This window comes from Scyliorhinus torazame, chromosome 8, assembly GCF_047496885.1.
Source record: "Scyliorhinus torazame isolate Kashiwa2021f chromosome 8, sScyTor2.1, whole genome shotgun sequence".
In the NCBI taxonomy this organism is placed as follows: domain Eukaryota; kingdom Metazoa; phylum Chordata; class Chondrichthyes; order Carcharhiniformes; family Scyliorhinidae; genus Scyliorhinus; species Scyliorhinus torazame.
In genome coordinates, this window is record NC_092714.1 from 273984535 (window position 1) to 274008235 (window position 23701).

Here is a 23701-nt window from a genome sequence, read left to right on the forward strand (position 1 = left end):
CCGGGGCTGGGATCGAACCCGGGTCCTCAGTGCTGTGAGGCAGCAGTGCTAACCACTGTGTCACTGTGCCGCCTTATTCAGTAGAATGATGGAATGCTGCAGAACCATTCAGTCCATCGTGCCCCATCATGGGCTATTCAATGAGTCCCTCTCTTGCTACTCTTTCCCCATGCTTCATCCAGGGCAGGGATTGGCGAGATCAATCCCTGATTTCCATCTCTGTCCACTGCCATTGGGAAAACCTCCAGCACTGAGCACTACTCCCTGATTGTTCATCAGTCCCTGTCAACTGGGGCGCGGATGAATGGTCAAACCACTCCCCCTACACGGCCGCCGGAAGCGCCGACCCGGAGAAACTGCAGCAACATTCAATGGCCAGCAGATGGGCTTTCCCATAAGTCATCACTTCCATTCAGGGGGGAGCTCTCAATGCAAACTCACCTGGGAAACACAGCTCTGGCAGTCCACACAGCTCGATTCCTCTCGGAGAGCTGAGGTGCTCCTTAAAAAGTTCCATGTTTCCAAAGAGCTGTCCCGAAGAGAATGCCGGCCCAGTGATCTCCTCTGGCTTTCTCAAAGAGCTCTGGGAATGGGCGAGGGAATTCGCTTGAGGCCCTACGAATGGTGGCGCGTGAATGGACAAAATCTCTGGGGTGACATCTGTAGAATCCACGCCACCGTTCTGTAAATCCTGCACAAGGCATATCATCAAAGAACAGAAAATAAATAAGGTGGCACAATACATAATAATAACCTTTTATTGTCACAAGTATGAAGTTACTGTGAAAAGCCCCAAGTCGCCACATTCCGGCTCCTGTTCGGGGAGGCTGGTACGGGAATTGAACCACGCTGCTGGCCTTGGTCTGCATCACAAGCCAGCTGTTTAGCCCACTGAGCTAAACATGCCTCAAGAATAACTCCCCTTTCATCAGAATGTTTTGATTTTCTCAACGGTTCAGCACACAGCAGAAGGTGAGGAAAGCCAACAGTCTGGCCTTAACTTCGAGAACCCGTTGGTGCTTGTCAGGAGTTTTGGATGAGGAAGGGGAGGTGAGAGAGGATGACCAGTTTGCAGAGAGTGTGAGACGGGCACGAGGAGAGGTTTCCCCCAGATCGGGCAGAAGCATTCTCATCTCCGATGAAGGGACGTGTTTGGCAGAAGATAGGAAACCTTCCGTGATGGAGGACAGGTGGAAATTCCACTTGAGGTGAGGAAAAAGAGCAGATTGAAATGGTTATAATGTACCCCCGCTGCACCCCACCTCCCCACCCTCAAATAATATCACACCCAAATATATCAATGACAACAAAATCAACAAAATCCCCTTTCTACTAACCCTAACCCCAAACAAAATGAAAGCACTAAAGCTCATTATCCCAAACTAAACTAATATAATGAGCTGCAGCTACCCCCACCAGTTTGGTCCCGTTAGCGAGCTAACCCTTCAGCTAGCAGGGCGGCCCCCACCCAGGGTGAAAAAGAAATGACTTCCCAGACCGCTGACACAAAGTGGAACAAAACCTCATCAAGCATATTCCACCCGGGGGTTATATATTCCCCATAACAACCATGGTGCAAAGAACACAACCCGTAACACTAAGCGCCCCACTAACATTTGAAACAATCGTCCCACCCAAGGGCAAAGACATACTAACATGTACAAGGCACCCCATTAACTCTCTACGCCCACCCGCAGCAACTGAAAACCTCACACAACTTAATCAATTCGAACCGAGCATGTGTTTTCACAAAGGCGCCCGCATCCTTCACCGCATGGAAATAATAGCCCTTTCTTTGCCTCAAAGGTCACTCGGAGCCGTACCGTGTTCGCCATCTCAAACCAAACTCCACTATTATACGGGGCAGCTTTGGCCTTGTTAAACGCTGCCCGCTTCCTTGCCAGTTCAGCTTCAATGTCCTGGTAGAGCCTAATGGCGTTGCCTTCTCACTTATATTCCTGATGCTCCTTAGGAACATAGGAATTAGGAGCAGAAGTCGGCAATTCAGCCCTTCGAGCCTGATCCGCCATTCAATCAGATCATAGCTGATCACTTCCTGGTCTCAAATCCACCTCCGTACCTGTTTCCATATCCCTTCAACCCATTTTTCTTTATCAGAAACGTATCTATCTCTTCATTGAACCCATTTATTGCCCCACATAAGCCCATTTCAGGACCCGTTACTTCTCCTGGAAGCTGTTGAATAACAGCCTGTGATAGTTTGGGGTTTCTGCCGGAGCGTCCAATGGGCTCGATCCAGCTTGGAAGGGGACCTGAATCCACCCTCCCCCAACAGCTTTCCAGACATATCCTAGAAAAGTATTCTGCAGGACATAGACATAGACATAGAATTTACAGTGCAGAAGGAGGCCATTCGGCCCATCGAGTCTGCACCGGCTCTTGGAAAGAGCACCCTACCCAAGGTCCAAACCTCCACCCTATCCCCATAACCCAGTAACCCCACCTAATCCCCATAACCCAGTAACCCCACCCTACGGGCAATTTTGGACACTAAGGGCAATTTATCATGGCCAATCCACCTAACCTGCACATCTTTGGACTGTGGGAGGAAACCGGAGCACCCAGAGGAAACCCACGCACACACGGGGAGAATGTGCAAACTCCGCACAGACAGTGACCCAAGCCGGAATCGAACCTGGGACCCTGGAGCTGTGAAGCAATTGTGCTAACCACCATGCTACCGTGCTGCCCCTTCTATACCCTTCTATATCCTCCTTCAAGGTGCTCCTTCAGATCTAATTCCTTCACCAAATGTTTTGGTCGCCCATTCTAATATGATGTTACGCGGTGCGGTATCAAGGGGCAGAATTGTCTGGCCTCTCCCACCAGTGGGATCGTTCGACGTCGCTAAAGTCAGTGGACGTTCTATACCCTTCGGCAACCCCAAAATTCTGACATTCTGCCTCCCAGAGCGGTTCGAAGCACAGAACCCTAGAATTCCTAAAGTGCAGAAGGAGGTAATTCGGCCCATTGACTCTGCACCGACCCTCTGAAAGAGCACCCTACTTAAGCCACTCCCCCGCCCTATCCCCGTAACCCAGTAACCCCATCTAACCTGCACATCTTTGGACACTAAGGGACAATTTATGACGGCCAATCCACCTAACCCAGACTTCTTTGGACTGTGGGAGGAAACCGGAGCACCCGGAGCATCATGAAACATTTCTGCCCTCTCTCCAATGCCTTCACATCCTCCCTAAGGTGTGGCACGGAGAGCTGGACACAATACTCCAACCGAGGCCCGCTGAGCGGCTGATACAAATTCAACATAACCTCCTTGCTCTCCAACAGTGGTTGGTTGTTAGCTCAGTTGGCTGGCTGGCTGGTTCATGATGCGGAACTGACCCCCAACAGCCTGGGCTCGGTTCCTGTACAAGCTGATGTCAATCGTGAAGAATTAAGGCGAAAGGAAAAAGATTAAAAACAAAATATGGTGGATGCTGGAAATCTGAAACATTAACTGGGATACTCAACAGGTCTGGCAGCATCTGTGCAGAAACAGAGTTAACTTTCCGAGTCCAATCTGACTCTTCTTTGGATCTGGACTCGGAAGGTGTTTGAATGCAGGCAAGCAGCAGAACGTGTGGCTAAGCAATGTGTCCCAGACAAGGTTAACGAGGAGGAGAGGAGCCGTTCAACAAGCTGGGTCGAGTGACTAATTCTGTACATGTACCTGCACCATTTGTCTCAGGGTTTTGGGAGGGACTCCAACAATGAGGCACATCTCCAGCAGTCTGTGACTCCGCAACCCAACCTCTGCATCGCTCGCTATCGTTTCCCTTGCTTCGGTCATTGTCCTGAAGGTTAATGCCAGGGGCTGGAGAAGGAAAAAAATAAATACCAGTCACAATGCCTCAACAATTCCAGCAGTTTCTTTAATTTGGATACTTTTTCCTTCGGACCAAAAGCAACACTTGCAATTATATAGCACCTCCAATGCAGGAAAAAGCATTCCATGTGCAGGAGCATTGTCGAACAAAACAAAATGATTGGATGGAATTTTCCCGGCCCGTTCCAGCGGGGACAGGGTTGGACAATGTGGCGAGTCGTCCACTGACTTTAGCGACGTCGAACGATCCCACTGGTGGGAGAGGCCAGACAATTCTGCCCCTTGATACCGCACCGCGTAACATCATATTAGAATGGGCGACCAAAACATTTGGTGAAGGAATTAGATCTGAAGGAGCACCTTGAAGGAGGAGATAGAGGTGGAGGATTTTAGGGAGGAAATTCCAGAGCCGAGAGCCCAGGCAGCTGAGGCCACGGCTGCCAATGGTGGAGGGAAAGGGGTGGGTATGCACAAGAGGCCTGAATTGGAGGAGTGCAGAGATGATAGAGGGTTGTGGGACTGGAGGAGATTAGAGATATAAGGAAGGGTTTCATCGCCAGGATGAGAATATTAAAGGTCTTGCTGTCCTGCGAGCTAACGTATGTTATTGAGCGTTGGACTTGGTGCAAGTTAGGGTCTGGACAGCAGAGTTTAGAGAGGGTACACGGTGGATAGCAGCCAGGACAGCTTTGGAATAAGTCTAGAAGTCATTGGCATTGTTCACTGTCCCTCGATTCGAGGTTGACGCCTACTCATGTTCACGGGGTTTGACGGCCGGACTCCATGTGACTGAACAGGCCGATCCACTAGATCTTTGGGCACATGGGGCAAGCAATCCCATGAGGAAGTGCGATCCAAGGTGCAGGGGTTCCTTCTGGTTCGTTCCGTCTCTGCCTCTGCTCTGCCCCATCAGTAAGTTGTTGGGATTCAAAGCGGGAAGCAGCTGGAGGGAAAGGTTGGCATCATTCTGAATGAGATCCTCCCAGTCATTAACGTTAATTAATTTAACAATCTTTATTAATGTCACAAGTAGGCTTACATTAACACCGCAATGAAGTTACGGCGAAAAGCCCCTAGTCGCCACATTCCGGCGCCTGTTCGGGTACACGGAGGGAGAATTCAGAATGTCCAATTCACCTAACAGCACGTCTTTCGGGACTTGTGGGAGGAAACCGGAGCACCCGGAGGAAACCCACGCACACACGGGGAGAACGTGCAGGCTCCGCACAGACAGTGGCCCAAGCCGGGAATCGAACCCGTGACTCTGGCGCGGTGAAGCAGCAGTGCTAACCACTGTGCTACCGTGCTGCCCTGTCAATGCTTCAGGGAGAGTTTTGCAGTGTCTTTGAAGAAAGTAAACAGTCTGCTGGTAATAAAGGCACGGATGGAGGTTTCAGTAGCGGACGGTCTGAGGTAAAGATGGAGTTGGATGATATGCAGTTGGAAGTGGTGGATCGCAGCGATGGAGAGGATACGGGGTTAGAAGCTTTGATTCGGCTCAAATCGGAATGTTACAAAGAGCGTGATTCAGTCTTTGACCAGGGAGGGGGTTGGGCTTGGGGATGGAGGTTGTGAATGTCAGACAAACAGTGTGGCAATGGAGAGGGGATGGTGAGCAGCGCTCAGCGTTGTCAGGAGACTTGTGGAACTTGGTGTCAGATGATGGCACCAAAGGGAAGCATGTAGATGAGAAAGAGGAAGGAGCAAGGATAGGTCCATTGGAATCACGAGAGGTACCGGTGCAGGAGGGCAGGGAGAAGCTATTGCAGGTGTATCTCTGACTGGAAATGGATTGGCAAGAGGAAACCAGCCAAGTGTGAACCACCCAGCTGGACAACAGCGGAGAGGCATTGGAGGAGTAAGGTGTGGTCACTGTGGTCAACTGTGCAAAAGCTCCCACAGAGGTCAAGGATGAGAGGGAATTATTTACACGGTTTGGGGGTGCAGGGTGTTATTTGTCTCTTTGATAACATTGTTTTAGCATTCTGACAGGACCAGAAACCGAACGATAGAGGTTTAAACATGGGCCTGAATCTTGTGCTCATCACACACCCTCGGTGGGACTGGAAACTGACAGGGAACATGCTTCCAGCGATGATCAGGCCCAAACACAATTTCACTCTGGCTGGTCAATGAGCAGGCATGGAGAGGGGAACGGCCGCTGAGAAAGGCTCAGTGCTGCTGGTGGGGGTGGGCAAGCAGCCGGGGGGAGGGCGGCCGGGGGGGAGGGCAGCCGGGGAGCTGCCTCAGGCAGCTACAGAACTGGACTAATTAAACGAGATGGAACAAAACGCAGTGTGCAAAACATTGATGCGATTGACAGCAGAATTCAAAACCCTGAGACCCCAGACATCTTTCTTATTCCACTTCACCCGCCTTGGATTGAACTTGTAGCGAACAGTGGGTGACCGCCTGGCCAAATGTCCCATCTGCCAACTATGAAGGTGGACGGGTCATGGAAAACCATTTTCAATTCACTCCTTAATCGGTTTAATGGCCCGAGTAATTGTTGACGGGGGCACCACCAACTATCGCATACGTCTGCCAAGTGAAATATCACACAGTAGTGCAAAGGTTTCAGGATGCATGCCCATTCAAATAACGTAAAATTCTGGTCATGGAGTTATGGAAAAGGTGGACACAGATTTAAAGATACAGTCCAATCAAACACTCGCAATACAGCACAGGGTTAGATACAGAGTAAAGCTCTCTCGACACTGTCCCCATCGAACACTCCCAGGACGGGTACAGCGTGGGGTTAGATACAGAGTAAAGCTCCCTCGACACTGTCCCCATCAAACACTCCCAGGACAGGTACAGCACGGGGTTAGATACAGAGTAAAGCTCCCTCTACACTGTCCCCATCCAACACTCCCAGGACAGGTACAGCACAGGGTTAGACACAGAGTAAAGCTCCCTCTACACTGTCCCCATCAGACACTCCCAGGACAGGTACTGCACGGGGTTAGACACAGAGTAAAGCTCCCTCTACACTGTCCCCATCAAACACTCCCAGGACAGGTACAGCACGGGGTTAGATACAAGTAAAGCTCCCTCTACACTGTCCCCATCAAACACTCCCAGGGCAGGTACAGCACGGGGTTAGACACAGAGTAAAGCTCCCTCTACACTGTCCCCATCAAACACTCCCAGGACAGGTACAGCATGGGGTTAGATACAGAGTAAAGCTCCCTCTACACTGTCCCCATCAAACACTCCCAGGACAGGTACAGCACGGGGTTAGATACAGAGTGAAGCTCCCTCCACACTGTCCCCATCAAACACTCCCAGGACAGGGACAGCACGGGGTTAGACACAGAGGAAAGCTCCGTCTACACTGTCCCCATCAAACACTCCCAGGACAGGTACAGCACAGGGTTAGGTACAGAGTAAAGCTCCCTCTACAGTGTCCCCATCAAACACTCCCAGGACAGGTACAGCGTGGGGTTAGATACAGAGTAAAGCTCCCTCTACACTGTCCCCATCAAACACTCCCAGGAGGGGTACAGCACGGGGTTAGATACAAGGTAAAGCTCCCTCTACACTGTCCCCATCAAACACTCCCAGGACAGGTACAGCACGGGGTTAGATACAGAGTAAAGCTCCCTCTACACTGTACACATCAAACACTCCCAGGACAGGTACAGCACGGGGTTAGATACAGAGTAAAGCTCCCTCTACACTGTACACATCAAACACTCCCAGGACAGGTACAGCACGGGGTTAGATACAGAGTAAAGCTCCCTCTACACTGTCCCCATCAAACACTCCCAGGACAGGAACAGCATGGGGTTAGATACAGAGTAAAGCTCACTCTACACTGTCCCCATCAAACACTCCCAGGACAGGTACAGCACGGGTTTAGATACAGAGTAAAGCTCCCTCTACACTGCCTCCATCAAACACTCCCAGGACAGGTACAGCACGGGGTTAAACACAGAGCAAATCTCCCTCTACACTGTCCCCATCAAACACTCCCAGGACAGGTACAGCATGGGGGTAGATTCAGAGTAAAGCTCCCTTTACACAGTCCCCATCAAACACTCCCAGGACAGGTACAGCACGGGGTTAGATACAGAGTAAAGCTCCCTCTACACTGTCCCCATCAAACACTCCCAGGACAGGTACAGCATGGGGTTAAATACAGAGTAAAGCTCCCTCTACACTGTCCCCATCAAACACTCCCAGGACAGGTACAGCACGGGGTTAGATACAAGTAAAGCTCCCTCTACACTGTCCCCATCAAACACTCCCAGGACAGGTACAGCACGTGGTTAGATACAGAGTAAACCTCCCTCTACACTGTCACCATCAAACACTCCCAGGACAGGTACAGCATGGGGTTAGATCCAGAGTAAAGCTCCCTCCACACTGTCCCCATCAAACACTCCCAGGACAGGTACAGCACGGGGTTAGATACAGAGTAAAGCTCCCTCCACACTATCCCCATCAAACACTCCCAGGACAGGTACAGCACGGGGTTAGACACAGAGCAAAGCTCCCTCTACACTGTCCCCATCAAACACTCCCAGGATAGGTACAGCACGGGGTTAGATACAGAGTAATGCTCCCTCCACACTGTCCCCATCAAACACTCCCAGGACAGGTACCGCACGGGGTTAGATACAGAGTAAAGCTCCCTCTCCACTGTCCCCATCAAACACTCCCAGGACAGGTACAGCACGGGGTTAGATACAGAGTAAAGCTCCCTCTCCACTGTCCCCATCAAACACTCCCAGGACAGGTACCGCACGGGGTTAGACACAGAGCAAAGCTCCATGTAAAGTGCGCCAACAGCTCTTATTGCTCTGTTGTGGTTCTTGCCTGGCTTTCTTGAGGAGCTTGGAGATTAACCATGTGGGACTATGGACAGTTGCCTCCACTTATTCAGAACATACAGTGCAGAAGGAGGTAATTCGGCCCATCGAGTCTGCACCGACCAACTTAAGCCTATCCCCGTAGCCCAATAACCCCTCCTAATCTTTTTTGGTCACAAGGGCAATTTATCATGGCCAATCCACCTAACCTGCATGTCTTTGGACTGTGGGAGGAAACCGGAGTACCCGGAAGAAACCCACGCAGACACGGGGAGAAGGTCCGCACAGACTCCGCACAGACAGTGACCCAGCGGGGAATCGAACCTGGGACCCTGGCGCTGTGAAGCCACAGTGCTATCCACTTGTGTTACCGTGCTGCCCCATCATCACAATCTACCCAGTGAACATATCTGGAGAACAATCTGATAGGGTTGTCCATGTGGAGAATATCTTTGTTTTCACAATGTAATGTACTCTCAACCGAGGTCAGTTTGATACAAATTAGGAACAGGAGTAGGCCATTCGGCCCCTCGAGATCATGGTTGATCTAATTTTAACCTCATCTTCACACTCCTGCCTGTCATGATATACAGACAGGCACAGGCAGGCAGCTAATGAACACAGAGAACAGGACATGACCAATGAGAAGGCAGGACACTCAGGGGTGGTATCTCACTATAAAAGGCACGAGGCACTCACACTCCGCCTCTTTCCACTGATGAACATCTACAGAGTGAGTCAGGGTGTATGTACAGTAACACACCTCCAGCACGTGGCTAAGAGCTAGTCTGGTTCAGTCAGACAGAGTAACGACACTTAGGTTAGCAGAGAGTCGAACTCATAGAGAACTGTGCTAACTGTGCTACTGGTTCAATAAATCAGATTGAACTAACTTCAAGGTCTGGAGTATCTTTTGGTTAAAGCTACATCCAGTTGCGGCCTGTGTTATCCCAGAGTACATAACACGACACTGCCGAGCCGCAATAACCTTTCACCCCCTTTGCTTACCAAGAAACTCTTTACTTCTGCCTTAAAAGGTTTCAAGACTTTGCCCAACTACCTTTTGCCAAAGGGTCACAATCCACTGTAATAGAGCTTTGTCCCTCATCTCCATCTTAAATGGGCGACCCCTTCTTTTCAAACAGTGACACCCTAGTTCTACATTCTCACACAAGAGGAAACATCCTCTCCACATCCATCCTGTCAATACCCCTCAGGATCTTGTATGTTTCCATAAAATCACCTCCCACTCTTCTAAACTCCAGCGGATACAGGCCGAGACTGCACAACCTTTCCTCATAAGACAACCCACCCAAACCTGATGTTGGTCAAGCAAGCCTTCTCTGAACTGCTCCACTTACATCTTTCCGTAGATAAGCACCCCAGATGTAGGGCGCTATCTGATGGAGAATAAATCTAAATCTATTCACAATAATGCTGATAAACTCTTCAAATTCATCATCACCAGGGGGTGATTGAAACAGAAAATTTAAGAAATACACAATGTGCCCAACACTATCTCGGCAGAGAACAGCAGTGGTTAATGTTTGAGGTTGTGATCCACACACAGCCAGTTTATTTTCAGCGTTTCCTGTTTCCATTTCGAAGCTTTCAGTTGTGTCGGTTTCTCGTGTCATCTGTTCTGACTTCAGCTGCCTATGGCTCTGCAATTTCCTCCCTAAACCTCCCTGCTTGTCCTCTTCCTCCTGTACGATGTCCCTTAAAAAAAAAACCTTTAACCAAGATTCCAGTCTCATTCCGTTGCTCTGTGTCAAATTTTGTTTGGTTACATCTCTGTGAGGTCTCTGGAAGTTTTACTATGTTTGTAACTCTAGATAAATGCAAGTTAAAGTTGTTGTCTGCACCACTTAAGGGGACAGGCATGTTTGCTCTGATTCTCCCATGCTCATTGTGATCATTCCCAATTTTTGGACCCTCACAATGTTAGCCTGGACGTGCCATTTAATGGCTGCTTGAACAAAGAACAACGAACAAAGAAAAGTACAGCTTAGGAACAGGCCCTTCGGCCCTCCAAGCCTGTGCCGACCGCGCTGCCCGTCTAAACTAAAATCTTCTACACTGCCGGGGTCCATATCCCTCTATTCCCATTCTATTCATGTAGGGCAGCACGGCAGCACAAAGTGGATAGCACTGTGGCTTCACAGCGCCAGGGTCCCAGGTTCGATTCCCCGCTGGATCACTGTGCGGAGGAGTCTGCACGTTCTCCCCGTGCCTGCGTGGGTTGATGAACGGACAATTATTATTAAAACGAGGTAGTAACATAACTGAAGGCTTTAATAGACTAGAACTGTTCCCCAGCAGCTTCGGTACAGAAATGAGGGCTGCTGGGACGGCACCGGTTCTTATACTCCGCCTGTCAGGGCGGAGCTACATATAAAACAGCCAATGGTAAACTCCTAGGTTTAACCAATGGTCTTCAGCCTCTCGGGTACTGCAATACCTGATAATACCACGTGGGTTTCCTCCGGGGGCTCCAGTTTCCTCCCACAGTCCAAAGACGTGCAGGTTAGGTGGATTGGCCACGCTAAATTGCCCTTAGCGTCCAAAAAAGGTTAGGAGGGGTTTTTGGGTCACGGGGATAGGGTGGAAGTGAGGGCTTAATGTGGGTCGGTGCAGACTCGATGGGCCGAATGGCCTCTTTCTGCACTGTATGTTCCACGTTCTATTTGTCAAGATACCCATTGAAAGTCACTCTCGTCCCTGCTTCCACCACCTCCTCCGGCATTGAGTTCCAGGCACCCACTACCCTCTGCGTAAAGAACTTGCAATCTCCGTACAATCTCCTCTAAACCTTGCCCCTTGCACCTTAAGCCTATGCCCCCTAGTAATGGGCCCCTCTACCCCGGGCAAAGTCTCTGACTATCCACTCTGTCTATGCCCCTCATAATTTTGTAGACCTCTATGAGGTCGCCTCTCAACCTCCTTTGTTCCTGTGAGAACAAACCGAGTTTATTCAACCGCTCCTCATAGCTAATGCCCTCCATACCAGGCAACATCCTGGTAAATCTCTTCTGCACCCTCTCTAAAGCCTCCACATCTTTCTGGTAGTGTGGCGACCAGAATGGAACACTATACTCCAAGTGTGGCCTAACTAAGGTTCTATACAGCTGCAACATGACTTGCCAATTCTTATACTCAATGCCCCGGCCAATGAAGGCAAGCATGCCGTATGCCTTCTTGGCTACCTTCTCCACCTGTGTTGCCCCTTTCAGTGACCTGTGGACTGTACACCAAGATCTCTCTGACTGTCAATACTCTTGAGGGTTCTACCATTCACTGTACATTCCCTACCTGTATTAGGCCTTCCAAAATGCATCACCTCACATTTGTCCAGATTAAACTCCATCTGCCATCTCGCCGCCCAAGTCTCCAAACGATCTAAATCCTGCTGTAACCTCTGACAGTCCTCATCGCTATCCGCAATTCCACCAACCTTTGTGTCGCCTGCAAACTTACTAATCAGACCAGTTACATTTTCCTCCAAATCATTTATGTATACTACAAAGAGCAAAGGTCCCAGCACTGATCCCTGCGGAACACCACTAGTCACAGCCCTCCAATTAGAAAAGCATCCCTCCATTGCTACTCTCTGCCTTCTATGACCTAGCCAGTTCTGTATCCACCTTGCCAGCTCACCTCTGATCCCGTGTGGATTCACGTGAGTTTCCACGGTGTTCCCCAGTCAAACAAAGTCACAAAGCCCCAGAAACAGGGATGCGTCCGCTGTGCCACAGGACTTCTGAGATAGATTGTGGGGGGAAATGTACAAATATGACAGTCCCGTCATCTGGATCTGTTCCATTTGCAATGAGATCATGGTCGATCTACTCTTCTATTCTATTTACCTATTTGCTGCGTAGCCCCCGTTACCCGTACTCAGAAATCAACAATCCCAGGTTTAAAATTGTCACTTAACCCTCAGCAATTTTGGGGGCAGAGTTCCAGATTTTTAAAAGTTCCTTCATGGGATATGGGTGTCGCTGGCTAATCCAGCATTTATTGCCCATCCCTAATTGCCCTTGAACTGCGTGGCTTCCTCGGCCATCTTAGGGAGTAGGGAAGAGTCAATTACATTGCAGTGGGTTTGGAGTCACACGGAGGTCATAACGCCATGAGAAATAGGAACAGAAGTAGGCCATTCAGCCCCTCACACCTGCTTTCCTGCCCTTTCCCCGCAACCCTCGATTCCCTTACTGATTAAGAATCTATCTCAGCCTTAAACATACACAAGGACTCTGCCCCTAAACCTCTCTCCAAAGACTCACAACCCTCTGGGAGAAGAAATTCCTCCTCATCCTAGTTTTAAATTAGCACTCCGTTATTCTGAGACTATGCCCTCTGGCCCGAGACTCTCCCATGAGTGTAAACATCCTCTCAGCATTTACTCAGTCACGCTGCTTCAGAATCCTCTAAGTTTTAATGCCAGGCCGGGTAAGGATGGCTGGCTTCATTCCCTAAAGGATATTGGTGAACCAGGTGGGTTTTTCTGACAATTGACAATGGTTGCTTTTGATTTTCTCTTGTGATAATGGGCGCGAACCTCTGACCACGCTGCGCTGGGAAAGCACCTCGCCGTGACGCGGCGTGGCCGGTGAAAGCCGGGCGACCCCACTCCCGGGACCCACCCGGCCCGCAACGCCTGACGGCATTCAGTGCATTCTCGCGAGACGTTGCAAGGGGAATCCCGCCCACAATGGCAGTAAGCCTCATTCTAAATGGGCAGATTTCCGAGGTACCTGAGGTTTTGGGATTCAATCCCTTCGCCTCGGGGACCTCGGGCGAGCGCCGTTTGGTACTGCTCCCCACACACAGGGACCAGACGGAATGGCATTCGTGGGAGTCTCCAAAGGGATTGGAGGCCGGCAGCTGCATGCCCTTTGGGCCTCCTGGGCACCCTGACAGTCCCACCTGGGTGCCAGCCGGGCACTGCCAAGGTGCCCAGGTTGGCACTGCCAAGCTGGCATTTTCTGCGCGCACATGATCGGGTTGGGATTGCCCGGTGTAGATGTTGTGGTTGGGGGGGGAGGTCGGGGATTGTTTTCGGGGCCTCGGAGAGATCTCTCGCTACAATCGGGAGCTCCGGCCAGCAGATTGTAAAAAACGTGGCTCCATGTGACCTCAACCGCGCCTTCCCCATTCAGGCCCCCGATTCAAAGCGAGTCGTGTTGAATAGCCGTGTGCTTCTCGGCACTGCGAGTGCCGGGGAATACGCGGCTAAACGTGCTCGCTCAAGGACTTTGTTCCCTTTTGGGAAGATCGATGAAGGAAGATGGGTGTGGTGGTTGGAGGTCAGTCATCTCAGCTCCAGGACATCACTGCAGGAGTTCCTCAGGGTCGTGTCCTCGGCCCAATCATCTTCAGCTGCTTCATCAATGACCTCCCTTCCATCATAAGGTCAGAAGTGGGGATGTTTGCAGATGTCTGCACAATGTTCAGCACCATTCCTGACTCCTCAGATAATGAAGCAGTCCATGTCGAAATGCAGCAAAAACGGGACAAGATTCAGGCTGGGCTGACAAGTGACAAGTGTAATTCGCGCCACACAAGTGCCAGGCGATGATCATCTCCTACAAGAGAGATATAACCATCGCCCATTGACATTCAATGGCATTATCATTGCTGAATCCCCCACTATTAATATCCCACTATTGACCCGATACTGAACTGAACTCGTCATACAAATACTGTGGCTACCAGGGCAGGTCAGAGGCTAAGAATCCTACTGTGAGTAATTCATCTCCTGACTCCCCAAAGCCTGTCCACCATATTCCAGGCACAAGTCAGGAGTGTCATGGAATACACTCCACTTGCCTGGATGAGTGCAGCTCCAACTAGCTCAACACCATCCAGGACAAAGCAGCCCATTTGATTGGCACCCCTTCCACAAACATTCACGCTCTCCACCAGCGACGCAGGTGGCAGGCCTGTCCACCATCTACAACAACTCACAATGGCTCCTGAGATAACACCTTCCAAACTCACAACTGCTACCATGTAGAAGGACAAGGGGAGCAGACAAATGGGAATGCCACCACTCGGACGTTTAAATATAATTTTTTTACATTTCCATCTGCCACATTCTTGCCCACTCACCTAACCTGTCCAGGTCCCCTCGAAGCCTATTTGCATCCTCCTCGCCACTCACATTCCCACCTCGCTTTGTGTCATCGGCAAAGTTGGAAATATGACATTTGATCCCCACATCTAAATTATTAATATAGATTATGAACAGCTGGGGTCCAAGTACTGGTCCTTGTGGTACCCCACTAGTCACAGCCTGCCACCCTGAGAATGACCCGTTTATTCCTACTCTCCATCTTCTCTCAATGAACCAATTCTCAATCCACAGCAGTACATTACTCCAAACCCACACGCTCTAGTTTTGTTCACTAACCTCCCAGTGTGGGACCTTATCAAAAGCTTTCTGAAAATTCCAAGAAGTCACATTCACTGGCTGCCCTGTATCGAAGCTACAGGTATCATTCTCAGGTTTGTCAAACATAATTCTCCTTCCATAAATCCATGTTGACTCTATCCGATTTCAGCTGGAAAATAGCCCATATCCCAAATGTAAAAAAAAAAAGGATGGAAATGGAGCCAGTAATACAGCTCCAATTCTGTCAACGCCCAGCAGATATATTCTATCTTTTTTAAAATGTGTTCATGGATTGTGGGTGTTACTGCCAGGGGCAGTATTTATTGCCCATCCCTAACAGAACACAATGGTTTACCAGACCACTTCAGTTATGACTCAATCACATTGCTGGGGATCTGGGGGCTCACGTGGGCCAGATCAGATTCACTTCCCTAAAGGGCAATCCAGATGGGTTTTTACAAGAATCGACAATCGTTTTGTGGTCATCATTAGATTTTTAATTCCAGCTTTTCGTTGAATTCAAATTTCACCATCTGCCGTGATGGAATTTGATGTGGGGTCGATTCTCCATTTGGGAAACTATTTCCGCCAAGCCTGAATAGTTTGCGATTTGCGTTTCCTTTGGAGACGTCATCCCTGCCACGATTCAGGGCATGCAAAACGGGTCTGCACTCTGCCGCAGCGAATTGGAAACAATTCCCTGCCCAGGAGGTGTGTAACCGCTGGGGCCTCAATTAGCGCTAAAGAGCCTGACAGCTGGAGCTGTTAAGCGCTCATCTCACCACACACTCATTGTAGCCACGAAGATGGCTCAGAGGAGACTTGGTCTGGCCCCCTGATTTCTGGGGCGAAATTCTCCATCCCGCCCCGCCACATTTCTGCGCCGACCGGCCAGCGGGAGTCTCCGTAACACCGGCCGGTCAATGGGGTTTCCCGTTGTGGGGCAGCCCCACGCCGTCGGGAAACCCCCGGGCGCCGGCAGAACGGAGACTCCCGCCGGCGGAGAATGACGCCCCGGGAGTCTGAAGTGGAGCCACTGCTTGATGCCAGTGAGGGGAGGAAGGACCCCCTCTTCCGGCATCGGGGAGCAGTGAACTGAGACCCTTGTGTCACCATTACCTTATACAATTACAGCAAGACTCTTATACTCCAAACCTTTGAAATAAGGGCTAACATTCCATCAGCCTTCCTGGTTACCTGCTGTACCTGTGGGCTAGCTTTCTGTGTTTCATACACAAATACCTCCAAGTTTCAGCTTTCTGCAGTTTTTCTCAATTTAAATCACACTCTGCCCTTTTGATCTTCCTTCCAAAATGAATAACTTCACATTTTCCCACATTATACTCCATTTGCCAACATTTTGCCCACTTACTAAAGCTATCAATATCTCTTTGCAAACTGTTTGTATCCCCCTCACAACTTACCATTCCACCTATTTCTGTCGTCTGCAAACTTGGCTACAGGTCATTCGCTTCCTTCCTCTAAGCCATTCATATATATTGTAAACAGCTGCGGGCCCAGCACTGATCCCTGTGGAACCCCACAGGTTACATGTCGCCAACCTGAAAAAGCACCCCTTATTCCCACTTGCTGTTTCCAGCCCATTAGCCAATTCTCCGTCTGTGCCAATATACTACCTCCAACACCATGGGCTCTTATCTTATGACTTGACATTTTGTGAGGTACCTTATCGAACGCCTTCTGGAAGCCCCAATACATCACATCTACTGGTTCCCCTCTATCCACCCTGGATGATACTTCCTCAAAAAACTCTAATAGATTAGTCAGACACAATTTTCCTCTCATGAAGCCATGCTGACTGCTTGATTACATTATGATTTTCCAAATGTGCTGCTATTACTTCCTTAACAATTGATTCCAACATTTTTCCAAGAATAGATGTTGGGCTAATCGGCCGATAGTTACCCGCTTTGCCTCCCTCCCTTTTTGAATAGGGGTGTTGCACTGGCAGTTTTCCAATCCTCCGGTACGTCTCCAGAATCCAAATTAGAATACAACTAATGCACCCACATCTCTGTCACTACTTCTTTTAGGATCCCAGAATGCAAACTATCAGTTCCAGGGATGTATCTGCCTTTAGCCCCAATTATTTGTCTAATACTACTTTCCCAAGTGATGGTGATGGTATTTAATTAGAACATAGAACATACAGTGCAGAAGGAGGCCATTTGGCCCATCGAGTCTGCACCGTCCCACTTAAGCCCTCACTTCCACCCTATCCCCATAACCCAATAACTCTTCCTAACCTTTTGGTCACGAAGGGCAATTTATCAAGGCCAATCCACCTAACCTGCACGTCTTTGGACTGTGGGAGGAAACCGGAGCACCCGGAGGAAACCCACGCAGACACGGGGAGAACGTGCAGACTCCGCATAGTGACCTAGCGGGGAATTGAACCTGGGACACTGGTGCTGTGAAGCCGCAGTGCTAACCACTTGTGCTACGGTGCTGCCCCCATTCGCAAGGGAGTTCTAGAGCTTAGCACCCAGGCAGCTGAAGGGACGGCCACTAATGGTGGAGAGATTCAAATCAGGAATGCTCGAGAGACCAGGATTGGGTTAGTGCAGATATTTCAGAGGGTTGACGAGCTGGAGGAGATTGCAGAGATCGGGAAGTAGAAAGCCATGAAGGATTTGAAAGTGAGATGAGAATTTCATTTTCAAAGTTGTTGCTTACCGCGGTGATGATATTGTCATGAGCTCAGTTACATCTGAAGGGAATCTCAGTTTAATGTCTTTTCTGAAAAGTGGCACCTTCAACACGACAGCATTGCCTCAGTACTGCACTAGAATATTGCTCTGGGCTGTATGTTCAGGCATGGAGCCTAAACCCACTACCCTCTGAACCAAAGCTTACAATGCTGCCGACCGATTCGCTGAGCTGTGGATTGGAAGCAAAGTGGCAGCAATAACTTAAACCCACTTGACTTTCTCTAGGTGATCCAATAGTAAACCTCGTGCCAAAGATAGAAAATGGTTTAATCTTCAACACCAAGCTTTGAGGAGCAGCACGGTGGCGCAGTGGGTTAGCCCTGCTGCCTCACGGCGCCGAGGTCCCAGGTTCGATCCCGGCTCTGGGTCACTGTCCGTGTGGAGTTTGCACATTCTCCCCGTGTCTGCGTGGGTCTCACCCCCACAACCCAAAAGATGTGCAGGCTAGGTGGATTGGCCATGCTAAATTGCCCCTTAATTGGAAAAAATTAATTGGGTACGCTAAATTTATAAAAATAAAACACTGATCTATCGGCCGTTAATGGAGGGGGGGGGGGGACACTTCGAACCTCAGAAACAGTCAGGGGTTATTTAGAGGTGAGTGATTTCTGAGTACAATTCTGATATGTGGAGCACTCTTTCCCCATGGGCTTCTGAATTACACTGTCAAGGAAAACGTGGGTCAGTGATCCAAACTCTATGAGAAACCTCATTGTGATTTTCCCCTCTGCGGCCAATCAATAGCCATTTTTAATCATCCTAACTTTTCTTTGGACTGTGGTCCTTTTTACCTCTCGCCCTTGATTACCCCGTGTACCATTTGTTGCATTTCACTGTTCTTTCATTTATTACTGTCCCTGTTTCTCTCTCCCTTGTCACTCTGCTTAGGTGCCCATCCCACTGCCAACCTAATGTAAACCCTCCCCAACCACATTAGCAAACACTCACTCCGGGACTGATGTCCCGGTCCTGCCCAGGTGTAATCTGTCCAGTTTGTACTGGTCCCACCACCCCCAGAACTGGTCCCAATGCCCCAGGAATCTGAAACCCTTTCCACCATCTTTCCAACTGCTATTTATACTCTGACTAGCACGTGGCACTGGGAGCAATCCTCAGATTTTTGAGGTCCTACTTGTCAACTTACTTCCTAACTCTCTATAATCAGCTTTTAGGCCTTCTCGGGATGTGGGTGTCGCCGGCTGGACCAGCATTTGTTGCCCATCCGTAATTGCCCCTTGAACTGAGTGGCTTGCTCGGCCATTCCAGAGGGGGACAGTTAAGAGTCAGCCGCATCACTGCCTGGGCCTGGAGTCACATGCAGACCAGACCAGGTAAGAATGGCAGATTTCCTTGGCTGAAGGACATTGGTGAACCAGATGGGTTTTTACGACAATCAGCAATGGTTTCATGGTCACGTTAGACTTTTAATTCCAGATTTTTATAAAATACAAATTTCACCATCTGCCAAGGTGCGATTTGAACCTTGGATCCCAGAGCATTACCCTGGGTCTCTGGATCACAAGTCTAGTGACAAGACCACTATGTCACCGCCTCCCCTATGTCATGACTGTTCACCCTCCCCCTCCAGAATGTCCTGTAGCCACTCTGAGACATCCTTGACCCTAGCACCAGGGAGGCAACATACCATCCTGGAGTCTTATTTGTGGCCACAGAAACGCCTGTCTATTCCCCTTACAATCGAATCCCCGATAACTATTGCACTGGTACACCTATTACCCCTCCCCTCTGCAGCAGAACCAATCTTGGTGCCATGAGTTTGGCTGTTGCTGTTTTCTCCTCAACAGTATCCAAAACGGTATATCTGTTCTGCAGGGGAATGGCCATAGGAGATTCCTGCACTGCCTGCCTCGCTCTCTTGCTCTGTCTGCTCAATCCCTTCCTGCCTGGAATCTGAGCCTGCAGTGTGACCACCTCTCTATACGTGCTGTCCATGATGCGCTCTGCCTCGTTCAGGGATTTCAACTTAGCCAAAGCTAACCACTGCAGTTGATATTTGCACTAATTCTTTCTTGTGGTTTGGCAAGAACGGATTATTTACTTCAATCAGCAGCTGAATGCGTTGTTACGTCGAGGAGACACAAATACAATCTCAAACTGATTGGTTTAAGGCAGTTCAAAACATATTAGAGAAGCATTCGCTTTGGGCATAACTTTGGAGGTGACCCGAACAGGCGCCGGAGTGTGGCGACTAGGGGCTTTTCACAGTAACTTCATTGCAGTGTTAATGTAAGCCTACTTGTGACAATAAAGATTATTATTATTACTCCAGATTGCACCTCAAGGAGGATTAGGGTATTGGGTGAAGGAGTTGCCTGGTGCCCCATCTTCCATTCACTGGACGGAAAATCTCCGCTGGGTCTGTGGGATTATTGGGAAGTTCGATTCCATAAGGACACACCGCAGCTCCCACACAGCTTTCTACCTGGACTGCAGCAGAATATTCTCCTTAATCTAGACTCCACCTGCTCCTGGATAATAAACACTTTCATGTTAGGTTTCTCTGTCACTTCTTCCCCAAAGACTGTCCATCATCTACAAGGCACAAGTCAGGAGGGTGCTGGAATACTCTCCACTTGCCTGGATGAGCGCAGCTCCAGCAACATTCAAGAAGGTTGACACTTTCCAGGACAAAGCAGCCCACTTTGATTGGTATATCTTCCACAAATTCACTCCCTCCACCACCGATGCAGTGGCAGCCGGGAGTTCCATCTACAAGATGCACTGCAGGAACTCTCCAAGGCTCCTTAGGCAGCACCTTCCAAACCCATCACTGCTGCCACCTAGAAGGACAAGGGTGGCAGATGAATGGGAACACCACCACTACCTGGAGGGTCCCCTCCAAGTCACTCACCATCCTGACTTGGAAATATTTCGCTGTTCCGTTACTGTCGCTGGGTCAAAATCGTAGAAATTCCTCTCTAACAGCACTGTGGGTGTACCTACATCACATGGTCTGCAGCGGTTCATGAAGACCGTTCACCTGCACCTTCTCAAGGGCAATTAGGGATGGGCAATAAATGCTAGCCTAGCTAGCGAAGCCCACGTCTCGAGAATGAATTAAAAAACACACTGGCTTCTGTTCGATCAACTGGTCTCTGAATCTGTCCAAGGGTTTCAGAAATGTCACGTCTAAATTTCACACTTCCCTTTAATTGTCCCCTTTCCTTAAAGTTTCATCCATAAGCAATTCCTCGCCCACCATTCCCAGAACTGCCTTGCACCAGTCCCGAGCCTTTACCTGGAAATACACAGCTGATCTAATCTCGAAACACTGGGCGCAAACTCATCTCAATTTGTCTAAACTCCACAAGTATCCATTCAGGGACAAACTGCATCAATAGCCAAAGGCACACAGTCAAATGGCAGCATCATTTACATAGTGTTTCAAATCAAAGGAAATGTCCCACGGCGGATTCATAGGCACTTTATAAAACAAAGGGAAGGTTTTTAAGGAGTGTCTTAAAGGAGAAAAGTGAGGTTGAGAGGCAGAGAATTTAGGGAGGGGACTCCAGAGCTTGTGTCCCGGCTGCCAATGGTGGAGGGGTTAAAATTGGCCGGAAATAGAGGAGCTCGGAGATCTCAAATGGTTGTGAGGTTGGAGGAGATTACAGAGATAGGGAGGGGTGAGGCCATGGACGGATTTGCTTGGCTGGAGAGCCAGTGAAGGTCTGCGAGCACAGGGGGTGATAGGGACTCGCTGTGAGTTATAACGTGGACAGCAGAGTAGATTATTGGAGGCCAGCCGGGAGGGCACTGGAACGGTTGAGCAGAGAGGTGACAAAGGCAAGAGTGAGGGTTTCAGCAGCGGATGAGCTGAGGCGGGGTAAATCGAGTGATGTCACAGAGGTAGCAATAGACAGTCTTAGTGATGGCATCGATACAAAGGTGAAAGTTCACCTCGGAGTCAATTGTGACACCCAGTTTGAGAACAGACTGGCTGAATCTCAGACTTTTACCAGGGAGGGGGCTGAAAGTCGGGAGGGGTGCGGTTTGGAGCGCGGACCAAACACATGAATGTCTTCAGTCTTCCCAATAGCGTATTGGAGAGCATTATTGCTCAACCAGTATCGAATGTCGGCATGGAAGCACAGTGGCTAGCACTGTTGCTTCACAGGGCCAGGGTCACGGGTTCGATTCCCGGCTTGGGTCACTGTCTGAGCGGAGTCTGCACGTTCTCCCCGTGTCTGCGTGGGTTTCCTCCGGGTGCTCCGGTTTCCTCCCACAAGTCCCGAAACACGTGCTGTTAGGTAATTTGGACATTCTGAATTCTCCCTCCGTGTCCCCGAACAGGCGCCGGAATGTGGCGACTAGGGGCTTTTCACAGTAACTTCATTGCAGTGTTAATGTAAGCCTACTTGTGACACTAATACAGATTATTATAAGCAGTCTGTTAATTTATTCCGCAGATACGGAGAAGGAAAAGGAGGGGTCGGGAAGGGGTGTGTGGGGAGGAGGGGTGGGTGGGTGAAGGGAGATGGGGAGGGTTGTGGGAGGGGGGGAGGGAGGGAAAGGAAGGAGAGGGTTGTCATAGCCAATCTGTTACCCCCGTTCTCACCCGGTGCCCATACACATACTTTCCACTGGCCAGTAATCAGAGGCAGGAACCTGGGCTGACTCTCTCCCTCGCGGTCGGGTGCAACATTTATTGAGATAAATCGCTCAGCACATCCCTGGAATGAACGTGGGTATATTTAGCCCAACTTTCATTTGGAGTCCTTCACTGAGCAGCTTTCGCCGACCACAAAAATCTTCATTAACTTGATTACAGAAAGTGGTATAATTAGCTGCCCTCTGATTGGCCAATTTTATCATGTGACAATTGGGCTATTGTGTAAGAGGGGAAATTATAAATGACAGTTTTCTGCTCAAGAGATCAGTTTGAGTGGCCAGGGAGAGCAGTGTGCGAATTAGCTCCTTTGAGAATTTACCCTGAGAGAGTACAAGCTCGAGGTGTAACTGGCCTCTCGTGAAATTTGAAGGAATAAGGCGCGAAAGTGGCTGTGCAGGTCTTAACGAGCTTTGAAGAGAAAACGGGTTCTGCTTTGAGGGTTGTGTTGGCATCTGCAGAAGGGACTTTAGTTGGCGGATTAGTTGCCTTAATGCTCTGTATTCATTTTAACCGGCTGCTTGACTATATGTCATGGAAATAGGCACTTGGCAAAGCATGATGGATATTTAGCCTTATTTCAGTCAAGAAGTTCTGTATGAAACAGTCAGGTCACACAATGTAAACAAGCGTACAGCTGCACATTGTTTTTCTGACAACTTACAATTATTATTTTTCTTAGGCAAGGAACTCAAGGCTTGTTTTCATAGATTTTCATAGAATTTACAGTGCAGAATTGTTATTAAAATCTAACTCTGGCCTGCTCATTTTTCTGTCTCTTGCTAATCTAAAGAATGCTTTCTGTCCTAGATATTGCGTACTGTATCATATAAATTGCCTACCTTTACCTCTGTAAAGCGGGGACATTTGACTGGTATCTCCAATCCCCCCCGAACTTCGTGTTAATTAAAGGACATTTGGCACAAACTCGAAGTGTTGACTTATAATTTCTTCGACAGCATCTCAGACTTTTATCTATTCCACCAACATTTACGAATGTGGTTAACATAGTGATAGCGACCAGATAAACTGTTTTTTGTCATGGAGATTGAGGGACGAATCTTGGCCGGGACACCAGAGCTAACTACCTGCTCTTGTTTGAAAGTTGGTGACGAGGGAGCTGAAACCTGCCGCTGTCTCTCTTTCCGTGCTTACTCTGTGGGGAGCCATGGTGAGGTTGGGTGCACTAACCCCCCAGCCAGGATCTTGAGGTTTTCTTGGAAGGCCCCTGGCTCCAGATGCCAGCCATGTGATTCTCCATCACTTCACTGCCCTGGA

The 23701-nt window shown here is 49.3% G+C and overlaps 1 protein-coding gene across 7 annotated transcripts in view; it reads right to left on the bottom strand.

The window, feature by feature from the left end:
* LOC140428660 (DENN domain-containing protein 3-like) overlaps positions 1 to 23701 on the bottom strand; it is a 294281-nt gene that overhangs the window by 215112 nt on the left and 55468 nt on the right. For 5 of the 7 annotated variants that reach the window (XR_011948826.1, XM_072515350.1, XM_072515345.1 and 2 more), the window contains exons 2-3: positions 3695 to 3838; positions 442 to 691 (exon numbers count right to left, since the gene is read on the bottom strand). Coding sequence is in view for 6 of the 7 variants with exons in the window: in XM_072515350.1 (XP_072371451.1) it covers positions 442 to 691; positions 3695 to 3814 (370 nt within the window). In the remaining variant the exon portion in view is untranslated. Of the gene's footprint in view, positions 1 to 441; positions 692 to 3694; positions 3839 to 22372; positions 22527 to 23701 lie in introns of those variants that run through there. The other 2 variants (XM_072515347.1, XM_072515348.1) reach the window with 2 other exon arrangements.